Here is a 23,562-nt window from a genome sequence, read left to right as displayed (position 1 = left end):
TTTTAAAGAACACTCAATACATAATAAACAATAAATATTAACTATTACATAACAAAAATAATTACTCTTCAATGTTCTTTAAAATGAGTTCAATTATTTGAAGGGTGAAAAAGTGAGTGTATGTGATAATGTTGTCCATGTAAACTGAACAGGTGACCATGGATATGACTGTTCTCATCTCTGCACCTTTGTCTTACACTGTTAACATTAATTCTAGATACGTCTGTCACTGACAAGAAAATAGGAACTTTACTTTGTGTAAGACTGCAGTGAATTCAGATCACAAGTCTGTCAGAAATAATGAATGACTTTTTCCCGCAGTTTGATCACCGATTCAAAATTATGGTAATAATTTATACATATAAATTTTACTTTGTCAGGCCAAATTTTTATATATTTAAAGATGGTAAAATATAGGCCATATCTCCCCTCCTTAGGTTAAAAAGAATTACATAAACATGGTTAAAAAAAAAATCACTTTCATCATGTGCCACACAATTTATTTGCTAATTTATTGCTTAGATTAAAATGAAATTCCTTAAACAATGATAAATATATACCACCTTCTCCCAAGTTCATGAAGGCAAATTTCATTACCTTTAGAATACTGGTCATAAAAACCGATGAACCCATAAGAACAAAAATCATGAGCCCAGTAACCCTTTGCTCCCGAATGCCAAGAAATTTGGGTTGTTCTCCTGGAGCTGAACATTCCGATTCCAGTTTTAGGCTGTTGACATGAGTGATGGAGAGGACAGTGGCAGCCACAAACCACGGCAGGCCCATGATGGAGCACACACCAAGCATGACAGCCACCATTAATAAATCCAGATGGTACCCACAACCTTTCTGTTAAAAAAAGAAAGAAAAGAGGATTCTCAGAGGACCTGAATTTAGTATAGAGACTAATGACACCACTACCATGGAGCAGTAAGGATAGAAAAGAGATACTATCTTGAGTCTTACACAACTGGTTCTAAAATGAAACAAGTTAAAGGCAAAGAGGTAATAGTCTCAAAATATATAATCCACTTAAAAGTTGCAAAGACAGATGTTGCTACTGCAGTTACATTACATTGCTGTTGTTAGGTGCCATCAAGTCGGTTCTGACCCATAACAACCCTGTAGGACAGAGTAGGCCTGCCTCATAGGGTTCAAAGGAACGGGTGGTAGATTTGAATTGCCATCCTTTTGGTTGGTAGCTGAGTTTATAGTCCACTTAAAAGTTGCAAAGACAGATGTTGTTATTGAATCATAAAAAAACCCACTGCCATAGTAACTATTAAATACTTCAATAGGTTTAATGTATTTCTGAGTTAAAGTTGTATTTGTTTTCATTCTATTTCCATTACATAGGTAAAGTCTTCATCAAATAGTTACTTGTCATGGTTTCCTTAAATGGGCAACTTAATTCACAGCTGATTCATTCATTCATGCAAAAAATATTTAATGTTTTAAAAATATGATCCAAACGTAAAGAATGGGAGCCTGAATTACAGGAAGTAGACAAGATAATGTTTTCAGAAGTAATCATTTCCTGTCTAAAGTTAGAAAGCTAGCTTTGAAAAGTACAAATATACACTAAAAACCAAAAAATACCATTTCTCTCTGATTGTGTTGTGTAACAACGAAGCATCCTGACTCAACGCAAATCAAAGAAAATAAAGCACTTCTGGCAATTCCACTAATTAATCAGCACCCTTCCTCTTGCCTTTCATTTAAATGTCTTTAAAAACTTTGTAACCAAATTAGTAGCTGATATGCATGGCACCCAAAGGGAAGTATCCCTTTGTCAGAGAGAGAACTCTGTACCTTTTAACATATTTTTGTAGATTTTTTTTCTCAAATAAAGACAGAACCAGAGCTTTTATTCTCACATTCATCCATGAATCACGGGAAATGGACATATGGGAGGAAAAAGGAGCATAGCAACAGGTGATGCTACACCAGACCCCACTAAAACCAACATGCAGCAAGGCAAGAGGCCAGCCAAGAGGACCATCTGATACCCAGATGCCACTGCTGAAAAAATTCATTTCAGAGCTTGGCAGCAATTTCCTGCATCTGTCAAGTTAACCACATAAAAGACTATAGATTGACATGAAGAACCAGGCTGACAAAGAGGGCAAAAAAGAACATATCAAATGCCATAATCATCAAGGGAATGTGTTGCCAAATGAATGTTGCAAATGCATTCATTTACTCAAGTGATCTGAGATTGTATTGCTGTTTATTAAAAATGATGTCAAAAGAAGCCTGAACTGTCTACAGAAACATGTAGAAAAACCCATAGTTATATTTTAACAGAAACTTTTTTTTCTGTAAGATAATCTTTCTTTTCATTCTTGGATATTGTGCTTAAAAGAAAAACAGATATTTTTAATGTTTTTCAAAGGGATTCACTTAGTCTATACCTACCCTACTTCCCTAGGGAAGAAATAAAAAATGCTGGAGAGAATATGAATGTATATTTATATTTTCATCTACATCTATATATGTTATATACGACACTTGCCATTCTCAAATCTTTTAATTTGCGGCTTTTATCACTCTTGAGACTTCCAAAGGTCATAAGGTACAGTAAGTTTTGCTAGTTTCGAATTCTTTCATTCTGAGTCTGGGGTGTAGAAGTAATTCACTTAGCTAGTGAATTTAGATATTTTCATTTTCTCTTCACTTCCACATCAAGTTGCCATGAATTGGAATCTATGGCAACTAACAAGAACAACAGTAGTACCAGAACTATTAACTGATTTTATTTCAGGGAATGAGTTTCATGCTAATAATTTTTTTTTTTGTCATTTAATGATTACTACTACAAAAAAAATTATTATTATTTTTTTTTACTACATACACAATGAAGCTTTGTTGAGTGCAGCTTTGTTGAGTGCAGATCCTGTTGAGTGCAGCTCAACAAAGCTTCACTGTGTATGTAGTAAAAAAAAATAATAATAATTTTTTTTGTAGTAGTAATCATTAAATGACAAAAAAAAAAATTATTAGCATGAAACTCATTCCCTGAAATAAAATCAGTTAATAGTTCTGGTACTACTGTTGTTCTTGTTAGTTGCCATAGATTCCAATTCATGGCAACTTGATGTGGAAGTGAAGAGAAAATGAAAATATCTAAAATATAAGTTTAGCAGAAATAACGAAATCGGGGCATTCTGAGATGACTTGGATATATGATGTGGACTTAGATACATGATGTAGAGTCTACCAGATGCTTGGTACAGAAACCAGAAAACATGATTCATCAAACCATTTCAGGGAATGCTCCAAACAAGGCAAAAATGGTTTTCAAGTGAAGAAAAAATAATTAGTAAAAGCTAAAAATGTGGTTAACTTGTGGTCTGGGGATATGTTCCAGAAACATGTATCTCATGGTGAAAATGTGGTTCAAGTTAAAGCGAGGAGACTTTACAAACATTTCAGTGAAGCAATAGGAACAAATGGAACAAACTGTTCCTCTGAGTAAAGAATGTTCTGAGAAGGTAATTTTTTGTTGTTGTTATTGTTGCTGTTAACAGGAAAACTAGCATCAGTAGACCACACTATCCTGAAGATTATAGAAGGCAAGAGTCAGAGGACAAAAACATGTGTTCAGCGTAGATAAAATATGTCTTTAGTGGAAGGAACTTGCTTTCAAAACACACATATCTAAGGAGGAAGATGGAGTGTTAAGATTCATAGGGGCCAAGAACAGTGGCATCACTAGAGTTGGTATCACCCAGTGCAGTAACTCATGGTGTCACCCCTCCACGCTAATTACCACAATATTGTAGCTAAAACCCCAGAAAATTTGACAAAATCAGCAACTATAAAAACACCAGCAGCAACAAAAACAATAGCACATGCTTGTCACAGCTGCAGACAAAACCAAGTGATTTGAATCATCATTGTAACTGGGTAATAAAGATGGCTCTGACCAGAGCACCTGAAAAGGTTCAAAAAAGTAAATTAGCATAGAGTTTTAGTCTTGTAGGTATATTGATACACAAGCAGGGCTTATGAAAAACAAATATTTTTACTATAAATAACTACAGGAATATTTTTATAAAAAAAAATAAATTTCTGCCAAAGCACTGCAGAAAAATTTTATAGATGGTCCTTTTGGTGTTACCCCTCTGACAGTGTCACCTAGTGTGATCCACAACCCCTGCACCCTGCTAGATGCCACTGGTCAAGAACAGAAGGATTCTTCCACTTTGCAGCAACATAGTTTACGATTAAGCCAGGAGTCTGTGAGTGGTGCAAACAGTTAACATGCTCGGGTGCTAATGGAAAGGTTAGAGGTTCAAGTACACCCAGAGTGGACCTGGAGATCCACTTGCAGAAAATCAGCCACTGAAAACCCTTTGGAGCACAGTTTACTCTGACACACATGGGCTCACCATGAGTCAGAGGCAACTTGACAGCAACTGGTGTTTTTGGTTTCTGAGTAAGCCATATTTAATCTATTGTTTACTAAACCCCAGGGAGTTAAGGGGCAAAAATATGAAACTTTTGACTACATAGTGATTTATTTGTATAATAAAAAAAGTTAAATAAGTAGTCTCAAGTTATTTTTTTTTATTGTTGTAAATAACACATTTGCCAATTCAACTTTTCTTCAGGTATATTTCAAGTTATTTTTAATGACAAAAATATCAAATGGCTTAGTTGTGCATTTAATTCTATAAATATAAGTACTTGAAAGGATCACTTAAAGAATGCTTTATTATATTTTAGTTACACATAAAGGGATAAACATAGTATATTCGTTCATTTGGAGCTCTGGTGACGCAGTGGTTAAGAGCTCAGCTGTTAACCAAAAGGTCAGCTGTTAACCAAAAGGTCAGCTGTTAACCAAAAGGTAGATTTGAACTAATCTACCAGCTGCTCCCTGGAAACCCTATGTGGCATTCTACTCTGTCCTATAGGGTCACTATGAGTCAGAATTGACCTGACAGCGAGTTTGGTTTTTGGTCCATTTGAACAAATTTAGAAATGTGTCCTTTGGAAGGGCTATGAATTTCAAAGGCCTGCTGTAGGCTCATGAAGAACAAGGAGCAAATGCTATGTGATTTATAAGGTTGAAAGATCTGGAAAGAACACAGAAACAGAATGGCCAAAAATGTAGTGACACTTTCAGCAAATCTTTACTTACTTACAGGTTATAGTACTTTTTTTTTTTTATTTTGTTATTGTTGTTGGGAATATACACAGCAAAACATATTACCAATTCAACAGTTTCTATATGTGCAATTTAGTGACACTGATTACATTCTTTGATTTGTGAAACCATTCTCACCCTACTTTTCTGAGTTGTTCTTCTCCCATTAACATAAACTCACTGCCCCCTAAGTTTCCTACCTAATCTTTTGAGCTGCTGTTGTCAATTTGATCCTATATATAGATAGTTCTTAAAAAAACAAAATGCTCAAGGCAGACATTTTTTACTAGTTAAGCTAAACTATTGTTTGGTTTTAGGAAGACTTCAGGGGACATTTTTGGTTTAAGGTTTAAAGATTATCTCAGGACAATAGTTTCAGGGGTTAATGCACTCTCCATGGCTCTAGGAAGTCTGGAGTTCACGAGACTTTGAAATTCTGTTCTGCATTTTTCCCCTTTAGATCAGGATTCTTCCCTGGAATCTTAGATCAAAATGCTTAGACATGGTGGCCGGACACCATCCAGTTCTTCTGATCTCATGGCACAGGAGGCAGTTGTTCATGGAGGCAATTAGCCCACATTTCATATCTTCCTCCTATTCCTGACTCTCTTTCTTCCTCTGTTGCTCCCGGTGAACAGGGACCAATTATTGCGCCTTAGATTGCCACTTGTAAGCTGTCAAGACCCCAGGCACTACACAATGAACTAGGAGGTAGAACAGAAGCACTGAATACATTATTAGGCCAGTTAACTGGGATGTCCCATGAAACCACGACCCTAAACCTCCAAGCCAAGGAACCAAATCCCATGAGGTGTTTGGTTACATATAAGCAGCCTCAGCAGGTACTCTTTTTTTTTTGGTCGTAAATATGTCTATCACAGCTTCTGCCAGTTCAACTTTTTACAGGTGTACAACTTACTGACAGCAATTAAAATAGGTCAGCTGTGCAATCCTACCCTTAATCAACGTGATTTTTCCATCACCTTTAACTAGACTCTTTTAATATGATTCCATTAATAATCAGAAAATATAAAAAAAAAAATTTTTTTCCGAGTCAGTTTAACAGATAGCCTTTATACAGACCAATTTTTTCAATAAAATCAGTGGGATTTCTGCCTAATTTACAGGCTAAAAAAATTCCTTTGAACAGTAAACAATGATTATAAGGCTTACTTTCTTCATAAAACAGGAGACATTTATTTCATTTTAAAAACATGTATCGAGAGCTAGTTGTTAAACATTTACTAGTATACCACTGACCTAGTTCCTAAGACATCATGAGATGTTATAGTAAAATACACCTTGACTTTATGAGATATTATCATAAAATATATCTTTATTAATTAAAAATGTATTTGGCAAAAGCCACAGTGAATTGAATGAACTTTAAAAAAAAAAGGTTTTGGTCCACTAATTTACTGTCTCGAGAAAAAATGAAGACTGCCCCTAGTTTTAAGATAGACACACATCCAAAATATACACAAAATCCCTTCTTAGTAAGATTTGTTACAAATAATAATGCTTTCTTAAATTTATGTCATTAGTATATTCCATCAGATAATTTAATCAGATTTTTTTTAACCTTCCTGATGCACGTATAAAATCCTATAAGGTGTGATTTCTATTGCTCTATTCATTTTTTCCTAGAGTTCAAGGGGTATGTGAAGATAGCTGGCAATTCTCCCATGGCACCACAACAAAACAAGATAGTGTATATTCTTTTTCTACAAGGTTTGATCTAGCTTATTCTTAACTATTCAATAATTTTATTGATTTTATTTAACATATCCTTGAAAGTGATAGTGCTCACATTACATATCTCAGACAAATTGCATAGCAGTGAACAACTGATTATTCATAGTTGTAAAATGGCAGGGTCAGAATATAAAATATATCCTTATTTAGTTACCACATTTTGTAAAAAAAAAAAAAAAGGCAGTGAAATGTGCAATAAAATTCAGCAAAGATGTCACGTACAAACTCTAACATTTATGGCTGGGCCTCATTGTTACAGGCAATGTAAACTGAAGAATAATTGAAGAAAATGAGAAACATCTTAAGAAGTTATTTGTTCCAATAGTGAAGGCAACTTAACAGGTATACTTAGAATCAAATGAATAGAGGAATCCCAGATCTAAGAAAAGTTTTGAAGAGTGTACGTCATAAGAATATATTGTCATTTCACTAAAATATGTTAAACATGGTAAAGAAAGTTAGAATTTTGGCAATGTTTGTTTACTTTAGGCCCTAAAGGTAAGGTCTCAGCCTTTAGAGTTCAGTTGAGATCTACAAACAAATAATTTTTAAGCTCATTGTAAGAAAGTACCTTGAGTAGACAATAGAAATTATGAACCTGAAAATATTATTTTAATATTTCACTGTATGAATGAATACAGAATACAGGCAAAGTCGAATGAATATGAATTGATATCAGTTAAATCAGAATGGTTTACATGAAAATAGATGTTAAAATATACCTTTAGTTTATGTTCTTTTCTGTTGATGATGACAGCTGTAATCTGTTGGTCCATAAAAATTAGAATAGTGCACAGCAAAGCTGGAATAATAGCAGCTATTACTGTCCACCATGGATTTGGACCTAACGGTGTCACAAACCAGCCACGATCATCTCTTGTGGGCTGTAAAAAAACAAATGTATGTTAATTATTAGCTGAATTAATGAATACCTAATTAAATTAAATCTTATGGAAACTATAAGAAAGTCCTAATTATAAACTAATATGCTGAGTGGGCTATACTGTATTTCATAATAATAACTAATACAAAGCATTTATAAGGTACCAGGCACCATTCTAAGTCATTTAAATATTTTAAACTCATTTTATCTTTACTATATCCTAAAGAAGGTGATACAGATAAGAAAATGAAGTTGGAAAAGGATAAGTAACAGGCCCAATGTCACATACCTTGTTACTAACATGGTCAGAATTGTATTCTAAACCTATTTATATCTGTATTTCAAGCCCTATCCACCATGTAATTCTGTCCCGTTATAAAATGAATCAACATAATACATTTCCCTTGGTTTCAAAGTGCTTCCTTATCTTTCAGGAACATTGTATACAGATATTCCAACTGGAAAAGCTGACAGAAAAATTTTTCTAGCATTCTCAAGGTTTCTATTTCTTTGATTCTTATTTTTTTTAATGTTAGTTCAAAATTTTAGTCATGCTGTAGACATTTTATTTACTGCTTTGTTGATCTGTATTCTTTACATTTTCAATAAGATCTCTCTAGGTCTAATCTTCATTTAGATGGTGTTACAGACATTTACAGAAGATTAGACCTAGACAGATAGGCAGTTGGACAAGTAATAGATGCTATGATAACTTCACCTTGAAGACACTTGGCACTTGCAGTTTTGGAGATGGAATCCCAATGGCATAGTCAATTAAAACCATACACAGAATTGTAAGAAAGACAGCAAAGTCACTCACTATCGATCGAACCTAGAAATAATGAAAACATTTGTCACTCAAAGGAGCTATAAATAGTGATGAATACTCACGAACATAATCTAGAGTCACACTTTATAAACACTTTCTGATGTAATATCATAATATTATTTTTTTATGCATACTATAATATTACCATTAGCTCTGACAGAAGCTAAATATATATTTATATATCTATGTCATTAAGACTGATACACACTCAACCTTTCCAGGATTAAGCGTTACTAAAGAGTTACAATGGTGATTGTATTGTTTTAAGTATTTGTTTAGAACCTAAGTGTATTATGAACCCAAGACTGTGAAACTTTAGAGCACAGAACAAGGTTGCATGGTCAGAACTTGGCTGAATTTTAGGACTCTTTTTCACATATTTATTTATTTTTGTAGCTGGTGTGCAGTTTATTGGCTACAAAACAGACGTCAGCATACCATGTCCATTGCCGGCGAGTCAATTCCAACTCATAGCATCCCTATAGGTCAGAGTAGAAGTGCCCCATAGGGTTTCCAATGAGCCTGCTGGTGGATTCGAACTGCCAACCTTTTGGTTAGCAGCCGTAACTCTTAATCACTACGCCACCAGGGTTTCCAAAACAAATGTACAACAACGAAAATCAGAAGACAGTCACATAGTTAATATGATAAACCCAAAGCACCATAAAATTATTTATGTTAAAGAAACACAAAGTTTTAGTTTATCTGGGATGTAAGTATGGCAGCAGAGAATATGCATAACAGAGTGGGCAAACTTAAAAGTTATTCTAGGTAAGGCAGTTTTTAAAGCCATTTCTCATTTACAATGCTATCTTTGAGCAAATATCCTTACACAATTATCAACAAGATCTGGTTTCTCTTAAGATGCTTTTGTGACACACGCACAAACACACACCAAATGCTCACAATTAGTGTTTCAATTTCTAAAAAAAAAAAAAAAAATTGTATTAATCAAATTAAGCATTCAGCCAAAGACATGAATCTTCCACCTTAGTCAGGGAAGGAGAGGAAAAAAATAAAAGCCCTCTGTGGTGGAAACAACTCCTGAAACATTTTCCCAGAGTGAAATTTTAATTAAAATCTTTAGACTCATCCCTAAAGAGCTGGTTATCGTTCTTTTTTTCTTTGCTCCCCACTGAATGCAACTTTATAGGTGTTACTTTGCAGTGCTAAACGTTGAACTGAGCTGTTTTTCTGTTTATTATCCTTTTCAAATATGCAGAGGCAAAAGGGATGGGTTAGGGGAAGGACTGACACTAAAAACGAAGAAGGAGAATAGCATACCAGTGGGTCCCGCAGGGGCTTTCCCAATTAGTGAGTATGAGAGTGGTGTCTATGAGGTATCTGTCAGGCTGGAGTACTACCCAGTCGCACTGTCCGCTGGGCAAGAGAGCGGCAGTCAGGAACAGCATGTGCTCTCCGTTTCCAAAACGTAAATGGGAAACTGAGAGTTCACTTTTGGGATTTGTAGTTAAGGGGAAAGCCTGGAGGGTGTGTGTGCTTTACATTTGTTTCCTAAAATGCTTACTCTTCACCTCCCTCACCCCACCCCACCTCAAACCCAAAAACTTTTTAGTGGGTCCTTTTATCGCATCAATTGCTCTTTCTTTTGTCGTAAAACACGTATGACTCCATAACCTGCTTTATGTTATTTTACAATCTGACCAGGAAAATTATAGTCTAAGTACCTTTGTTGGAAAATATCGGCTGGTTTTGAACTGCTTCAGAGTGGCTGACATGGTAACTGTGGAAAAGAACAGGATCACTGACCAAAATAGAACATCTGGGACATATGGGTGTTCATGGCCACAGGCTCGTCCAACATACTCTCCGTGGAGTGATTTGCATTCCTGCCACAGGAAGTAAAAGAAATGGGTTATTAAGAAAAAACATGGAACCCATTTCCTTCAGAAAACTAACATCTTAAGATCAACTGCAGTTGAGACAGTGAAGCTTTTCATCTATGTCTCTCATAAATGCTTTAATAGACATGGCATTTTTTGTTTTTATTTGGATGGGTAGTCAGAAAAGTAAAAGATATATATTATGTAAAATTTAGACATGAACCACTTTGTAAATTTTTACCATTTTCAAATTCAATTCAAGTATAAGTCTATAAAATAAATTCCTTTACCTTTCAGTGTATATTTAACCTAATATCTCTAAGTTTCTGACACTAGATTTATTGAAAATATGATACACTTGATAGTGAGTGATTACTAGGGCTAGATGCTATGTGAAGCCCTTTAATTCATTATTTCAATTAACTTTCACATTAACCCTATAAAATTGGTTGATGTTACTATTTTTATTTCATGTCTGAGGAAGTAGAGTGTAGAGAGGTTAAGTAATTTGCTATCGTCTCACTGCTGCTGGGGGGAGCAGAGCTGCGGTGGGAATATCAATGCGTATTAAAGAAGAACAATGGTTTTGTAGAATTATCTAGTCTGAAAGCTACAGAAAACTGGGATGCATAATTACAGAAACAAAATTTTGAGTTAAAGACGGGGCTCTTGAATTTAGGTTGAAGAACAAATGAGAAAGTGTTACTACATGAGCAAGGCAACACTCACACTTACTCTGACTTCGCCATGATTTTTTTTTTTTTTTTCTTCTTTTCTGGTACTGTATTTCTAAAAGTCCTTGAAAGACCATACCTAATTACTGCCTTAGCCATAAGGTGGCAGCAAAGTCAAAAAAATTTTCTTTCTCCAAGAAAAACTGAGAGCTTTTTAAACATTAAGTATTTTGAAAGGAAAAAAAAAATTTTTTTTCTTTTAAACTCATTTTAGTTTCTCTTATTTTATTTAGAAAAAATTAGATTCTAAAAGAATTCAATTTTTATTTCAAAAAGGAAAAGAATGGTTTAAATGATTCAGTGACCTCATTAGCCCTTGAGGTTCTCTGGCCCTGAACAGAAATTGAATTGGGCCACGGTATAGAGAGATCTTAGAGGAAAATATGGACAGGTGGATTGATTGTTAAAATAGAGGCCACACAATGAATCCAACCTCAGGCCCCAGACCCCTTGAAGAGCAGAAAATAAATTACTTCAAAAGATTCTATAGTAAATCAAAAATAACCCCATTATCATCAGAAAACAAACAAATAACCAGCAAAATCTACCTGGGTCAGCTATCCTAAGCCCAGAACTCCTGGGAAATAATGTTAGACACCTTACAATTGTCTGAAAGAATTCTGACCCCTTTTATAATCTAACTGCTGGCTAAAGTGGAATTCCAATTATCCATGCTAAGTTAATACAGAGTACAATAACTCAGCTAATTAAAAAAGAAAAAAAAAACTCAGAAACATTCACCAGGTCTTAACTATAGGTTTAAGTTTCTTTATCTCAAAACTCTAAAAATAAAGTAGCAAAAATGAGTCCTTTGCATTTTTCAGTTTCTTCTCCTCCCCTGTCCAGAGATGCTACTAGTGCAATTACTCAACAATGTAATAGGTAAACAGAATGGCTAAATACAAAGAAGAGATAAAAGTCTACGATAAACATATTACCTATAGATTTGTGAACATCTTTTTTTCAGTATAAAAGTCTTTTAAATATTCTTTAGGCTTGGCTAGGTCTTGCTCTCAATTCTTAAAAATATAGATGCCATTTAAAGGATCATTTAACTGTCATAACCTATAATAAATTGCCTGTAGCTTGCCTAGTTACTTTAATTCAAAGCAAATAAGAAAATAACATTTTTATTTTTTCTTCCTTTTGAGGGTACAGTATACTAATTTAAAAAGAAAAATGAAAAGTTTTGACTTACTAAATTCTACATTTTCAGGTTTATCCTACTTTATACTATACTAATTGTATCCTCCAATACACACTCGCTCACATACACACAACAGTAGCAAGTCCTGAGATTTGGAAGTGAAACTAAATCCAAATACTGGCCTCTTATTTTGAGTCTAACATACGGTTTCACTTACAATGGGTACACAAAAAATGCTTGTTGACAAGTTGATTTCTACTAAATATTATTCCAACAAGGTCTAAGTTTCAACAATTTTATAAGTTGGCAAAAATTAAGTTTCATAAAAAACTTAAATAACCTTGGCATTAATCTTCTCCTTATATAGAAGCTAAATATGTAATTCAGGCACTGAAATAATTCTTAACCCATTGCTAGTTAATTGCTTGTGAATATTTTAAACATTGCCACATTGCCTAAGAATTCCTTATAATGGCTGATTTTGAGATATTTCTAAAAACATATCTAAAATAGAAACCTAAGTATTCTACCTTACCATAAAAAGTTTGCATTAAGTATTAAATTTGTGAGGTAGCACCACTTTTCAAAGAAATCACTAAATATTACTGTACACTTACTATGCATATAGCAGTTTGGGAGAATCAAAGAGAGCTAAAGTTCTTTGCCCTTGCTGAGTTAACAAGGTAAAAATTATAATTCATGAGATATGAAACAATTCAACAAAACAATACAGGACCTGCCAAATAAATAATACATAAAATACATGTTTTATGACTGTTTTTACACAACTAGTATAATACCCATTAGCACAGTGCTTTATTTAGAAAAATATGTTTGATAATACTGATGATTATACTGAGAAAAAAAACAGCATAACATTAAGATGAAAAATTTTAGTGGTTTTCATTGATATAAAAATTACAAGATTTTTTTATTATGTAACATTTTCTTGGTGATAAAGGCTATTTCTGGTCAAGATTAGCAATTATCCATTGCAAAAACTGCTTTTAACTAATGAAAAATAATATGCAAATTTCTGCCAGAACGTTCACACCTAGTATAGAACTTAAAAAAAAAAAAAATACAGTGCTAGATTTGCTTTGATTGCAAAATATTATTCACTATACTCTGCTTGACCCCAAAACTTACAGTATCTAAAATTAACTCATGGCTAGCTAGATGAATTTCACTGTGGTCTGTCTCTTAAAAAAAACTCTTAGACGGTCGTTATTCAGGTTTTGCTATACATAGAATAAATATTATTACTCAGCATTAAATTACTCGGAACATATAAAGTACAGAGTATATTAGCATGGTCATATATGACTATATGAAGAAAAACATGGCATCAGGATTGGTTGAAGACTCATTAACAACCTGCAAAATATGCAGATGACACAACCTTGCTTGTTGAGAGTAAAGAGGACTTGAAGCACTTACTGATAAAGATCAAAGACTACAGCCTTCAGTATGGATTACACCTCAACATAAAGAAAACAAAAATCCTCACAACTCGACCAATAAACAACATCATGATCAACAGAGAAAATATTGAAGTTGTCAAGGATTTCATTTTACTTGGATCCATAATCAACGCCCATGGAAGCAGCAATCAAGAAATCAACGGACACATTGCATTGGGTAAATCTGCTGCAAAAGACCTCTTTGAGGAGCTGAAAAGCAAAAATGTCACTTTAAGGACTAAAGGTACACCTGACCCAAGACATGGTGTTTTCAATCGCTTCATATGCATGTGAAGGCAGGACAATGAATAAGGAAGACTGAAGAAGAATTGATGCCTTTGGATTATAGTGCTGAAGAAGAATATCTAATATACCACAGACTGCCAGAAGAATGAACAAGTCCATCTTGGAAGAAGTACAGCTAGAATGCTTCTTAGAAGTGAAGATTGTGAGACTTTTCTCACCTACTTTGGGCATGTTATCAGGAGGGACCAGTCCTTGGAGAAGGACAGCATGCTTAGTAAAAGTAGAGGGTCAGCAGAAAAACAGGAAGACCCTCAACAAAATGGATTGACACAGTGGTTGCCACAATGGTCTCAAGCATAGCACCAATTGTGATGATGGAGCAGGACCAGGCAGTGTTTGGTTCTGTTGTACAAAGGATTGCTATGAGTCAGAATTGACTCAACAGCACCTAACAACAACAACATTAGCATGTTAAATAATTTAGAGTTTGGATTATTTGAGTCTGGAGTGAAGAGGACTTTTAAAGCGAGGGACATAAGCCAGGGGCTCTTTTTATTCATTATTGTTATAATATATATAGCCTAACATTTGCCAATTTAACATTTTACATGTGTATGATTCAGTGGCACCAATCGTATTAATCATGCTGTGCAACCATCACCAATATATGTTACCAGATTTTTCATCACCATAAACAGAAACTCAATGTTTCCTGAACAGTGACTCACCATTTCACTTTCCCTCCCACCTCTGGTATCCACTAATAAACTTTGGTTTCTATACATTGCCTATTCTAGGTTATTTCACTTAAGTGAGATCATATAATATTTATCCTTTTGTGATTGACTTACTTTGTTCAGCATGTTTTCAAGGTTCACCCCTGTTGTAGCATGTATCAGGAGCAAAGGGCTCTTTTGACATAACATCTTTAAAGTTTAGAAAAAGGCAATATAGATGGAGACCCACAACTAAATGGATCTACCATTATGCCATGTTTAACTTTTTAATAACCATAGCATAATTTCTTGTTCAACTCATCATTTCTTTTACTGGTCAATTTAAATGGCTCTCTGAGAGGAAGCAGACTGGAAATATTATTTGTCTAGGGGAAAATAGATGGAACAGAAGAAATGGTAACTATAACAGAAGAAAACAATGAAAGTAAGTGAAGACTCATCCTAGAGAAAATGCTTAAAGTTAAGAATAAAGGTGGTAAAATGTAAGTCAAGACAGAATTTTAAACAGATGGTGTCTCAGTTATCTAGTGCTGCTATAACAGAAAAACCACAAGTGGGTGGCTTTAACAAACAGAAATTTATTTTCTCACAGTTTAGGATGCTAGAAGTCTGAATTCAGGATGCTGGCTTTAGCAGAAGGCTTTCTCTTTCTTGGCTCTGGAGTAAGGTGCTTGCCTTTTTGAGCTCCTACTCCTGGGCAATCTTTGTGTGGTTTGGCATTTCTCTTCCCACATCTCTGCTTCTTTTGCTTGTTTGCTTAATCTCTTTTACATCTCAAAAGAGATTAACTCAAGATACATACTAATCCTGCCTCATTAACATAATAAGTATAAAGCTAATCCTTATTGACATAACCTATGCCAATGTTAATCCTGCCTCATTAACACAACAAACGCAACTCATTTCCAAATGGGATTATAACCACAGGCAGAAGTTAGGATTTACAACACATATTTTGGGGGCACACAATTCAATCTATAGCATTCCACCCTTTGGCCTCCAAAAACTTATGTCCTTGTCACATGTAAAACACATTCACCACATCACCCAAAACTTGTCTTTGAGTCAATTTCGAGTCATAGTGACTCTAGGACAGAGGAGAACTGCCCCATGGGTCTTCCAAGGAGCAACTGGGTGAATTCAAACTGGTGACCTTTGGGTTAACAGCTGAGCTCTTAACCACTGTGCCACCAGGGCTCTCACCACACCATATCATCCCAAAAGTCTTAAATCAACTCCAAGTCCAAAATCTCATACTCTGAATCATCTAAATCAAATATGGGTGAGACTTTAGACAATTTCATCCTGGGGCAAACTTCTCTTCATCTGTGAACCTGTGAAATCTTGACTACAAGTTATCTGTTTGCAAAGTCCAATGGCAGAATAGGTACAAGGTAGACATTACAAATGGGAGAAACTGGAGGGAAAGAAGGAATAACAGGCATCAAGCAAGTCCAAAACCCAGCAGAACAAATAACATTACCTCTCAAGGCTTGAAAACAATCTTCTCTTCTCTGAGGCCATCTAGGCTATGGCTCTGCCCTCCAGACTCTTGGTGTTGGTCACACCCTCTAGATTCTGGGTGGAACCCCATTGGCCCTGGGCTTCAGCTCTGGTTTCCAGGCCCACTGGGATGGCAACTCTGCTCCCTTGACTTTGGGCGGCCCCATTGTCCTAGTCCATCTGAATAGCAGCCCCACTCCCTTGGTCCTGGTAGGCTCTGTTTTTCTGGCCCTTGGGCATGGCAGTCCCACCCCCTCAGCTTTAAGATGCAGCCCATACCCCTGGCATACCTTAAACGGCAGCCTCACACTCCAGAATTGAGTTGGCAAAGATCGGACTCTCTGAAACCTAGGAGGCTGTGGTCCCACCTTTTGAGATTCAGGAGATTGTGGCCCCACTGTTTGAAACTGAGAAGGCCCTGCTTCCTTTGCTCCTTCTAACAGCTCTGCTGATCTCGAAACTGCTCCAGGGATGGTTCTTTTCTTTTCTTGGAGGACAATAGATATAGCTCCTTTGGCCTGTTTACTGTCTAAAATTCCAAGAGGCAGACAGCTTTGTTTCCTTTGTTCTTTCTCTGTCCCCTTCAGTCTAAGCTGATGGGTTTTCTGCTGCGGTAGTTGGTTAGATCCATCAGTCACAGGCTTAATCTCTTTAACAAAAGGTTGTGTAGCCACATGCTTGGGGAAAATTGTATTACACGTGTTCTTAGTTTATATAGCAGAATTTTCCAAATCTTTAAGCTCTGTTTCCATTTTGCACAGTTTATTTTTAAGTCCATCTCTCTCCTCTTGGATTTTACTATAAGCAACAAGGAGAAACCACACAGTCCCTTTAAGATCTTGGTTAGAAATCTCATCAGCCAGATAGCCTAGTTCATCACTTACAAGTTCTACCTTCCACCAAATATTTGAACATAATTCAATCGAGTTCTTGACCACTGCATAAAAAGCATCACCCTTCCTCCATTGTCCAATCACACATTATTTTCTTTTAAAGTCTCACCAGAAGCACACTTAATGTCCACATTTCTAGCAACATTCTGTTGCTTGTGCTGTGTGTATTCTCTAAGACGATAGAGACTTTCTGTATAGCTCTCCTCATTTCCTTCTGAGCCCTCATCAGAATCTCCTTTGACGTCCATAATTCTATTAAGAGTCTCTTCAAGGCAATATAGGCTTTTACTATTAGGTACCTTAAAGCTTTTCCAGCCTCTACCCATTATCCAATTCCAAAACCACTCCTACATTTTAGGTGTCTCTACTCGGTAGCAATTTTTTTTAGTTATCTAGCGCTGCTATAACAGAAATACCACAAGTGGATGCCTTTAACAAACAGAAAATTATTTTCTCACGATTTAGGAGGCTGCAAGTCCAAATTCAGGGTGCCAGCTTTAGGGGAAGACTTTCTTTCTCTCGGCTCTGAGTTTCTGCTCCAGAGAGATCGTCATGTGGCTTGGCATCTCTCTTCCCCCATCTCTTCTTCTTTTGCTTGCTTGTTCAATCTCTTTGATATCTCAAAAGGGATTGATTCAAGATACACTCTAATCCTGCCTCATTAACATAACAAATACAACCCATTCACAAATGGGATTATAATGAAAGGCAAAGTTTAGGATTTATAGTACATATTTTGAGGGGCCACAAGTCAATCTATACCAGAGGACAAATAATTTGATTTTGATTCTGAAAGAAAACAAATTTAATGGGAAAACTGAGAAAATAGACAATAGGTCAAATGCTATCACAAGAATCATATTTAGAGTTTTATAATATCTGTATGATCCATGTTCCACTAGCTGGTCTACTTACTAAAATATAAAATTTTCGTATTTGATAAAATAAACTAGAATTCATATAATCTTGTGTTGATGGTTGCACTGGAATTTAAGTTTATACAGACAGGTAAAGTGCCAGAAGCTTTGGATTATAGTATTTGTAACTGGGACGAGAAAAAAATAAATGAAGAATATTTCCATTTTAATATTTGTTAACAGGAGGACACATTTAAATTTTCAAATTAAATATTTGATTGAACAGAAGAAAATGATGCTAACACAGAGGTACACAAACATTATAATAGATTAAGAAAAATTGAGAAGCGTGTCCACGGGAAAAATAAAAATCACAAAGTAAAGAAAAGCCAAAAGAAATTAAATAAAGGCATAGGATTTAACTGTGATAAATAAAAAACATATTTCCATCCCCCTTCTTGAGTGGAAGATAAGAAAAAAAAATGGAAGTAAGAAAGCCCTTGCTGAGAGAGCTGCCAGAATTTTGTTAAGAAAAATGACTTCTGCTCCTTCCAAAGGCTTTATTATTTACACTAAAATATTAACAAACATCCCCTCCCCCTCAGCATATTCTGAACAGCTGGAACGTTATTACAGAGCAAAGTAAAAGTGTTACGAGTTCGTTACACGGAAGGCAGATTTAATTCTGCCATATGGTTTCATTTAGGTCAACACCACTCTTATTTAATGTGCTTTCTGTTCATCTCAGTTCTATTATTCTGTGTATGTATGCTTTTGGAGTAAAACAGGCCTACTGACTATTAGAAAAACTTGAACTTAATAATGAAAGGAAACGTCAGCTTCTGGATGAACGTCTGATACTGCTCAAATTAAAATTAAAGCAAAACTCTCACTTTTATAATAATATGCATTCAAAAAATTCATCTTAGTGGCAATAATGCAAAATGTCAACAAAAGCCCTTAATAAGACTCAAGACATGACTAATCTTTCAATGTTTCACTTACCGACACAGTTAAATTCTCCCAAATTATTTCAGAGGCAGATATATTGGAGTCCCTCCACGCCTTCAATGTATCATTGCTGGGATTATGGGGTTCCACACAGTTACACCTGAAAACGCAAAATAGTGCCTTTTGTGAAATAAGTAGCTTTCTGTTACTGTACCTAAAACAAATGAGTAATGGGTCCTTCTTTCCCAGGCAGAGCTTTTTTCCATCTGAGGGACAAGTAGTTAGGTCATCCTAAACTACTCCAGCACAGGCTATTTCCATAAAGCAGGATAGACATACTGCTAGGATTCTAGACCACACTACATTGTTTACTAGAATGAGGTCATTCCCTACCAGTCTCAGTCACAGAAATTATTTAAAAGTATATGTTAGTACACAGGTCTTTTGGAACCTTTCAAAACTTGAACATCTTATAGACTTTACAACTACCATTTGCCCCTAAATTATAAGTGGAAAAATTATAAATATCCAAATATATTAGTATAATTTACCTAATTAATATTGTACAACCATATCAATTATTTAATCTGAAAGAGTTAACTCATTCTAAAGAGAATTTATAACCTTTTTTTTATATAATTCAAAATTAAAGCTAGGTTAAAAGGAGAATCCTAGCCATCTCAAGATATACTATGTGCTGAGTGATAGTCCTATTAAAAATAAAAAATCAATATACCGTGCAAATCCAAGCTGACTGCTGGATGTGGGCAGGAACAGATAGAAGAAAGAGTTGGACATAGCGGCATTATTATGCTATAGAAAACATGGTCTGTGATCTCACATTATTATAACTTCATAATTCAGTGACGAGAAGATGACATAAGCAAAGATAACCAACAAATTAATGCCTTAGAAGTTAGTTTCAATTTATGAATGATTTCCTTTCCAAAAGCCCATTTGTAAACCTTCTATTTGCCATTCAGAAAGTATTTTTTTTACAAAAGCACTTTAAAAATGGTGGTGGGGCTCCTGGACTAACCCACATACGCTGCATAACTTGAAAGTTAGACTAACTTTAGTTAGTGATATTATTAGAACTGTAGAATCTAACTGCCTTTTCTAACATTATTTCTATAGGAAAATACCTTACAGTTTATACTGGATAAATACCTCTGCCTAAGCAACAGTCTCTCTACTCTTTTCTACATCAAGAATTTAATCTATTTCTCTTTCCCACCACTCATTCCTTTTTCAAAGAGTTAAAAAAAATGTCTACTATTGCAAGAAACTCTCCTAGACTTGAGCAGTAAGGACAGGCATGGTTCCCACTCACACTAAAGTAGGTAAGAAGATTCACCCTCTGGGCTCACTTAGGGCTGGACCTCTACGAGAGTAGAGGGTTCCAACGGGAAAGTTGGTGGCAAGGGTTCTAAGGGAATGTGACATGCAAGCAGTGGCTCTTATGGGCAGATTCAGTGATCTCCATTGTAGCAGAAGGAGGAGCTCCAGCAAAGGGAAAACAAAGACATCAGAGATGCAGCGGTAGACATTCACTAATACAGGTTGCTCAAAGCTATGGGTTCCTAAGTCTTAGGTTGATTGTACATGGTCATAGAACACAGGCTTTGCGTCAGACAACTCTGTTTTGTACAGGCTGTGTGACCATGAACAAATTATTTAACCATTCTAAATCTTGGTTTCCTCATATGTAAAATGGGGATAAAAGTGTTTACCAATAAAGCAATTGTGAAGCATAAATAATATAATGTATATTATGTAAATAGAGCCCAGGTGGTGCAGCAGTTAAGCACTCAGCTGCTAACTGAAAGGTTGGTAGTTCGCACCCACCAGCCGCTTTGTGGGAAAAAGATGTGGCAGTTTGTTTCCGTAAAGATTACAGCCGTGGAAACTCTATGGATCAACTCTACTTGTCCCATTGGGTTGCTATGAGTCAGAATGAACTCAATGGCAATGGATTTGTTTGGTTTATATATGTAAAGTACAAGATACATAATTCAATATGTATGAATATAATTATATATGAGTTTATCATACTTAAGGTAAAGAAAAATAAAAAATGTTCATACTTCACAGATTTCAGAAAGTTATTGTGTTTTTTTTGCATGCATCCTTAATTAGGAAGCAACTTGATAAGTAGAAAGGAAGGTATGCGACAAAGGAAAGAATGGTTCCAACCTACGGAAGAAGTGAAAGAATGATTGTGAAGACAACTGTATGGCAGAGCTCAAGAATGGATCAGAAACAGTATAGTCTCCATGAGAGAGATCGCCAGAAAAAAAGAAAGAGTCAGTAGAAGGGTATGATAAAAGGTTAGGAAAAGCTTGAGGGCATTCCAACATAGAAGACAAACGGGAAAAGGTACTCATCAATTCCAGGGAGAATAAATATCTACATAAGGAAGGCATGACCCAAAAAAGGAAGAAAACTAAAACATGGCATGATTTGGAGCAGTCCATGAACTGTTCAGAAGAATTCATTTGAACATGATGTTAAGAAGGTTGTGTTTGTTTATTATGTTTGAATTATCTTCTTAGCTGTTGCTCTAAAGTTTACTATGTACATGTTAACATCAGAATCTACTTTAGATTCACACTAACTTAATTCCAGTGAGATATAAAAAATGTTATACCTATACGGGTATCCTCTGCTTTTTGGAAATACGCTTTATGCCGCTTCACTTTTACAAAAGACCTACATTTGTACCTGTTTTTGACAACCAAAAGAAATCTGAAGAGGATTTTCACTTTTATGAAAAAAGGTGAAAAACAGAAATAGCTTTCAGCGTTTGTTTTGCAGAGAACCATTAAAGAGGCAGTGCACACCCCAAGCAGCAAAAGTGGAGTTGCCAAGCTCCTTCCCTGGGAACTAAGCATCTCAGCTTTTACTATATGTTAGTATTATTTTAGGTTTTATATGTTATTTGGTCGGTTACATTTTGCATTTGGGAACATTCAAAAATTTTTCCCATATAAATTAATGGTAATTGCTCCTTTGCTGTATGCCATTTCAGCTTAGGAAATGTTTCATAGGAATGCTCCATTTTCAGATAATGGGGGAAACCTTTAGAGCTATTCACTCTTCCCCCTTTTGGTGCTGTTATAGTAATATATGTTACAACTATATATGTTACAAACCCAACAATATATTGCTATAATTATTACTTTATATAATTTTATATCTCTTAAAAAAGCTGAGAAAAAAGGAGACCAAGACTTATAATTACACAATTACTTTTACTGGTGCTTTTTGTTTTTTTATGTGCATTCGATTACTGTCTGAGGGAATTTTGCCTGAAGAACTTCCTTTAATTTTTCTTGTATAGTATGTCTGCTACCAACAAATTCTCTCAGTTTTTCATAGTCTGGGGATGTTATTTTACCTTCTTTTTGTTGTTGTTGTAAAAAATACAGTTAACATAATATTTTCCAGTTCAATTTTTGTTGTACAATTAAGTGAAACCAATTACATAGTTCATGTTGTGCAATTATCACCAATATCTTTTGCCATATTTTCCAGCCCAATAACCAAAAACTTAATGCTAGCTAGAAAGGTAGTTTTGCTGGATATAAAATTCTTTTTCATACAACTGCCTTCTGGCTCCATTGTTTCTAATGAGAAGTCAGCTGTTAATCTTTTGGGGGCTTGCTTTTACATTATGAGTCATTTTTCTCATGCTGCTTTCAGGTTTTCTCTTTCAACATTTTTACCATGATGTGTCTGTGTACATGTATCTCTTTGTATTTATCTGACATGGCATTTGTTAAGTTTCTGGGATGTGTAGATTAATGTTTTTCATCAAATTTGGGTTTTTTTCAGCCATTATTTCTTTGCATATTTTTTGTGCTCCTTTGCCTCCTTCCTCTCCACCTGAAACCCTGATTGAGCATATGTTTGTATGCTTAATGGTGTCCCATGTTTCTATAGACTATTCATTTTTCTTCATTTTTTTTTTCCTCTGTTCTTTGGGTTGCATGATCTCTATTGATCTATCTTTAAGTTTGTTGATTCTCTCTTCTGCAAGTCCAAATCTACTGTTGACCCACTCTAGTGAATTGTTCCCTTCAGTTATTGTACTTTTCAAATCCAGCATTTTCATTTGGTTCTTTTTATAATTTTTTATCTCTTTATTGATATCTCTATTTGATGACACATTGTCCACGAAACCAACCTTTATTTTTTTTTTAATACTGATCTCTTTTAGTTCTTCCAACGTATTTATAATAACTGCTTTGAACATGAAATTTCTGCTAAATCTGACATCTGAGCCCTCACATGGGTGGTTTACGTTGTCTTTTTTCCTGTGTATGGATTACACTTTCCTGTTTCTTTGTCTCATAGTGTCTCACATCTTTGATAATATATTGTAGCAACTCTGGGTACTGATCTCCCCCTCTCTCTCTTCCAGAGCTTGTTGTTTGCTTGTTTATTGGTTTAGCAACTTGGCTTTATTAGTATAGTGAAGTCTATTTTGCCTACAACATAAAACCTCTAATGTCGCTCCTCAGAGGGCACAGCTTTGGGCATGTGCAGAGTCATCCTGGAAT

At 35.2% G+C, this 23,562-nt stretch overlaps 1 protein-coding gene across 1 annotated transcript in view; it reads right to left on the bottom strand.

The window, feature by feature from the left end:
• SLC4A10 (solute carrier family 4 member 10) overlaps positions 1-23,562 on the bottom strand; it is a 234,851-nt gene that overhangs the window by 17,495 nt on the left and 193,794 nt on the right. The window contains exons 16-20 of the mRNA XM_049888826.1: positions 19,052-19,157; positions 10,311-10,472; positions 8,512-8,625; positions 7,633-7,794; positions 598-849 (exon numbers count right to left, since the gene is read on the bottom strand). Of these exons, the coding sequence (XP_049744783.1) occupies positions 598-849; positions 7,633-7,794; positions 8,512-8,625; positions 10,311-10,472; positions 19,052-19,157 (796 nt within the window). The remainder of the gene's footprint in view (positions 1-597; positions 850-7,632; positions 7,795-8,511; positions 8,626-10,310; positions 10,473-19,051; positions 19,158-23,562) is intronic.

This window comes from Elephas maximus, chromosome 6 (assembly GCF_024166365.1).
Source record: "Elephas maximus indicus isolate mEleMax1 chromosome 6, mEleMax1 primary haplotype, whole genome shotgun sequence".
NCBI lineage: Eukaryota > Metazoa > Chordata > Mammalia > Proboscidea > Elephantidae > Elephas > Elephas maximus.
The sequence above is the reverse complement of the archived record's forward strand: the minus strand, read 5'-3'. Positions and strand labels throughout refer to the sequence as shown.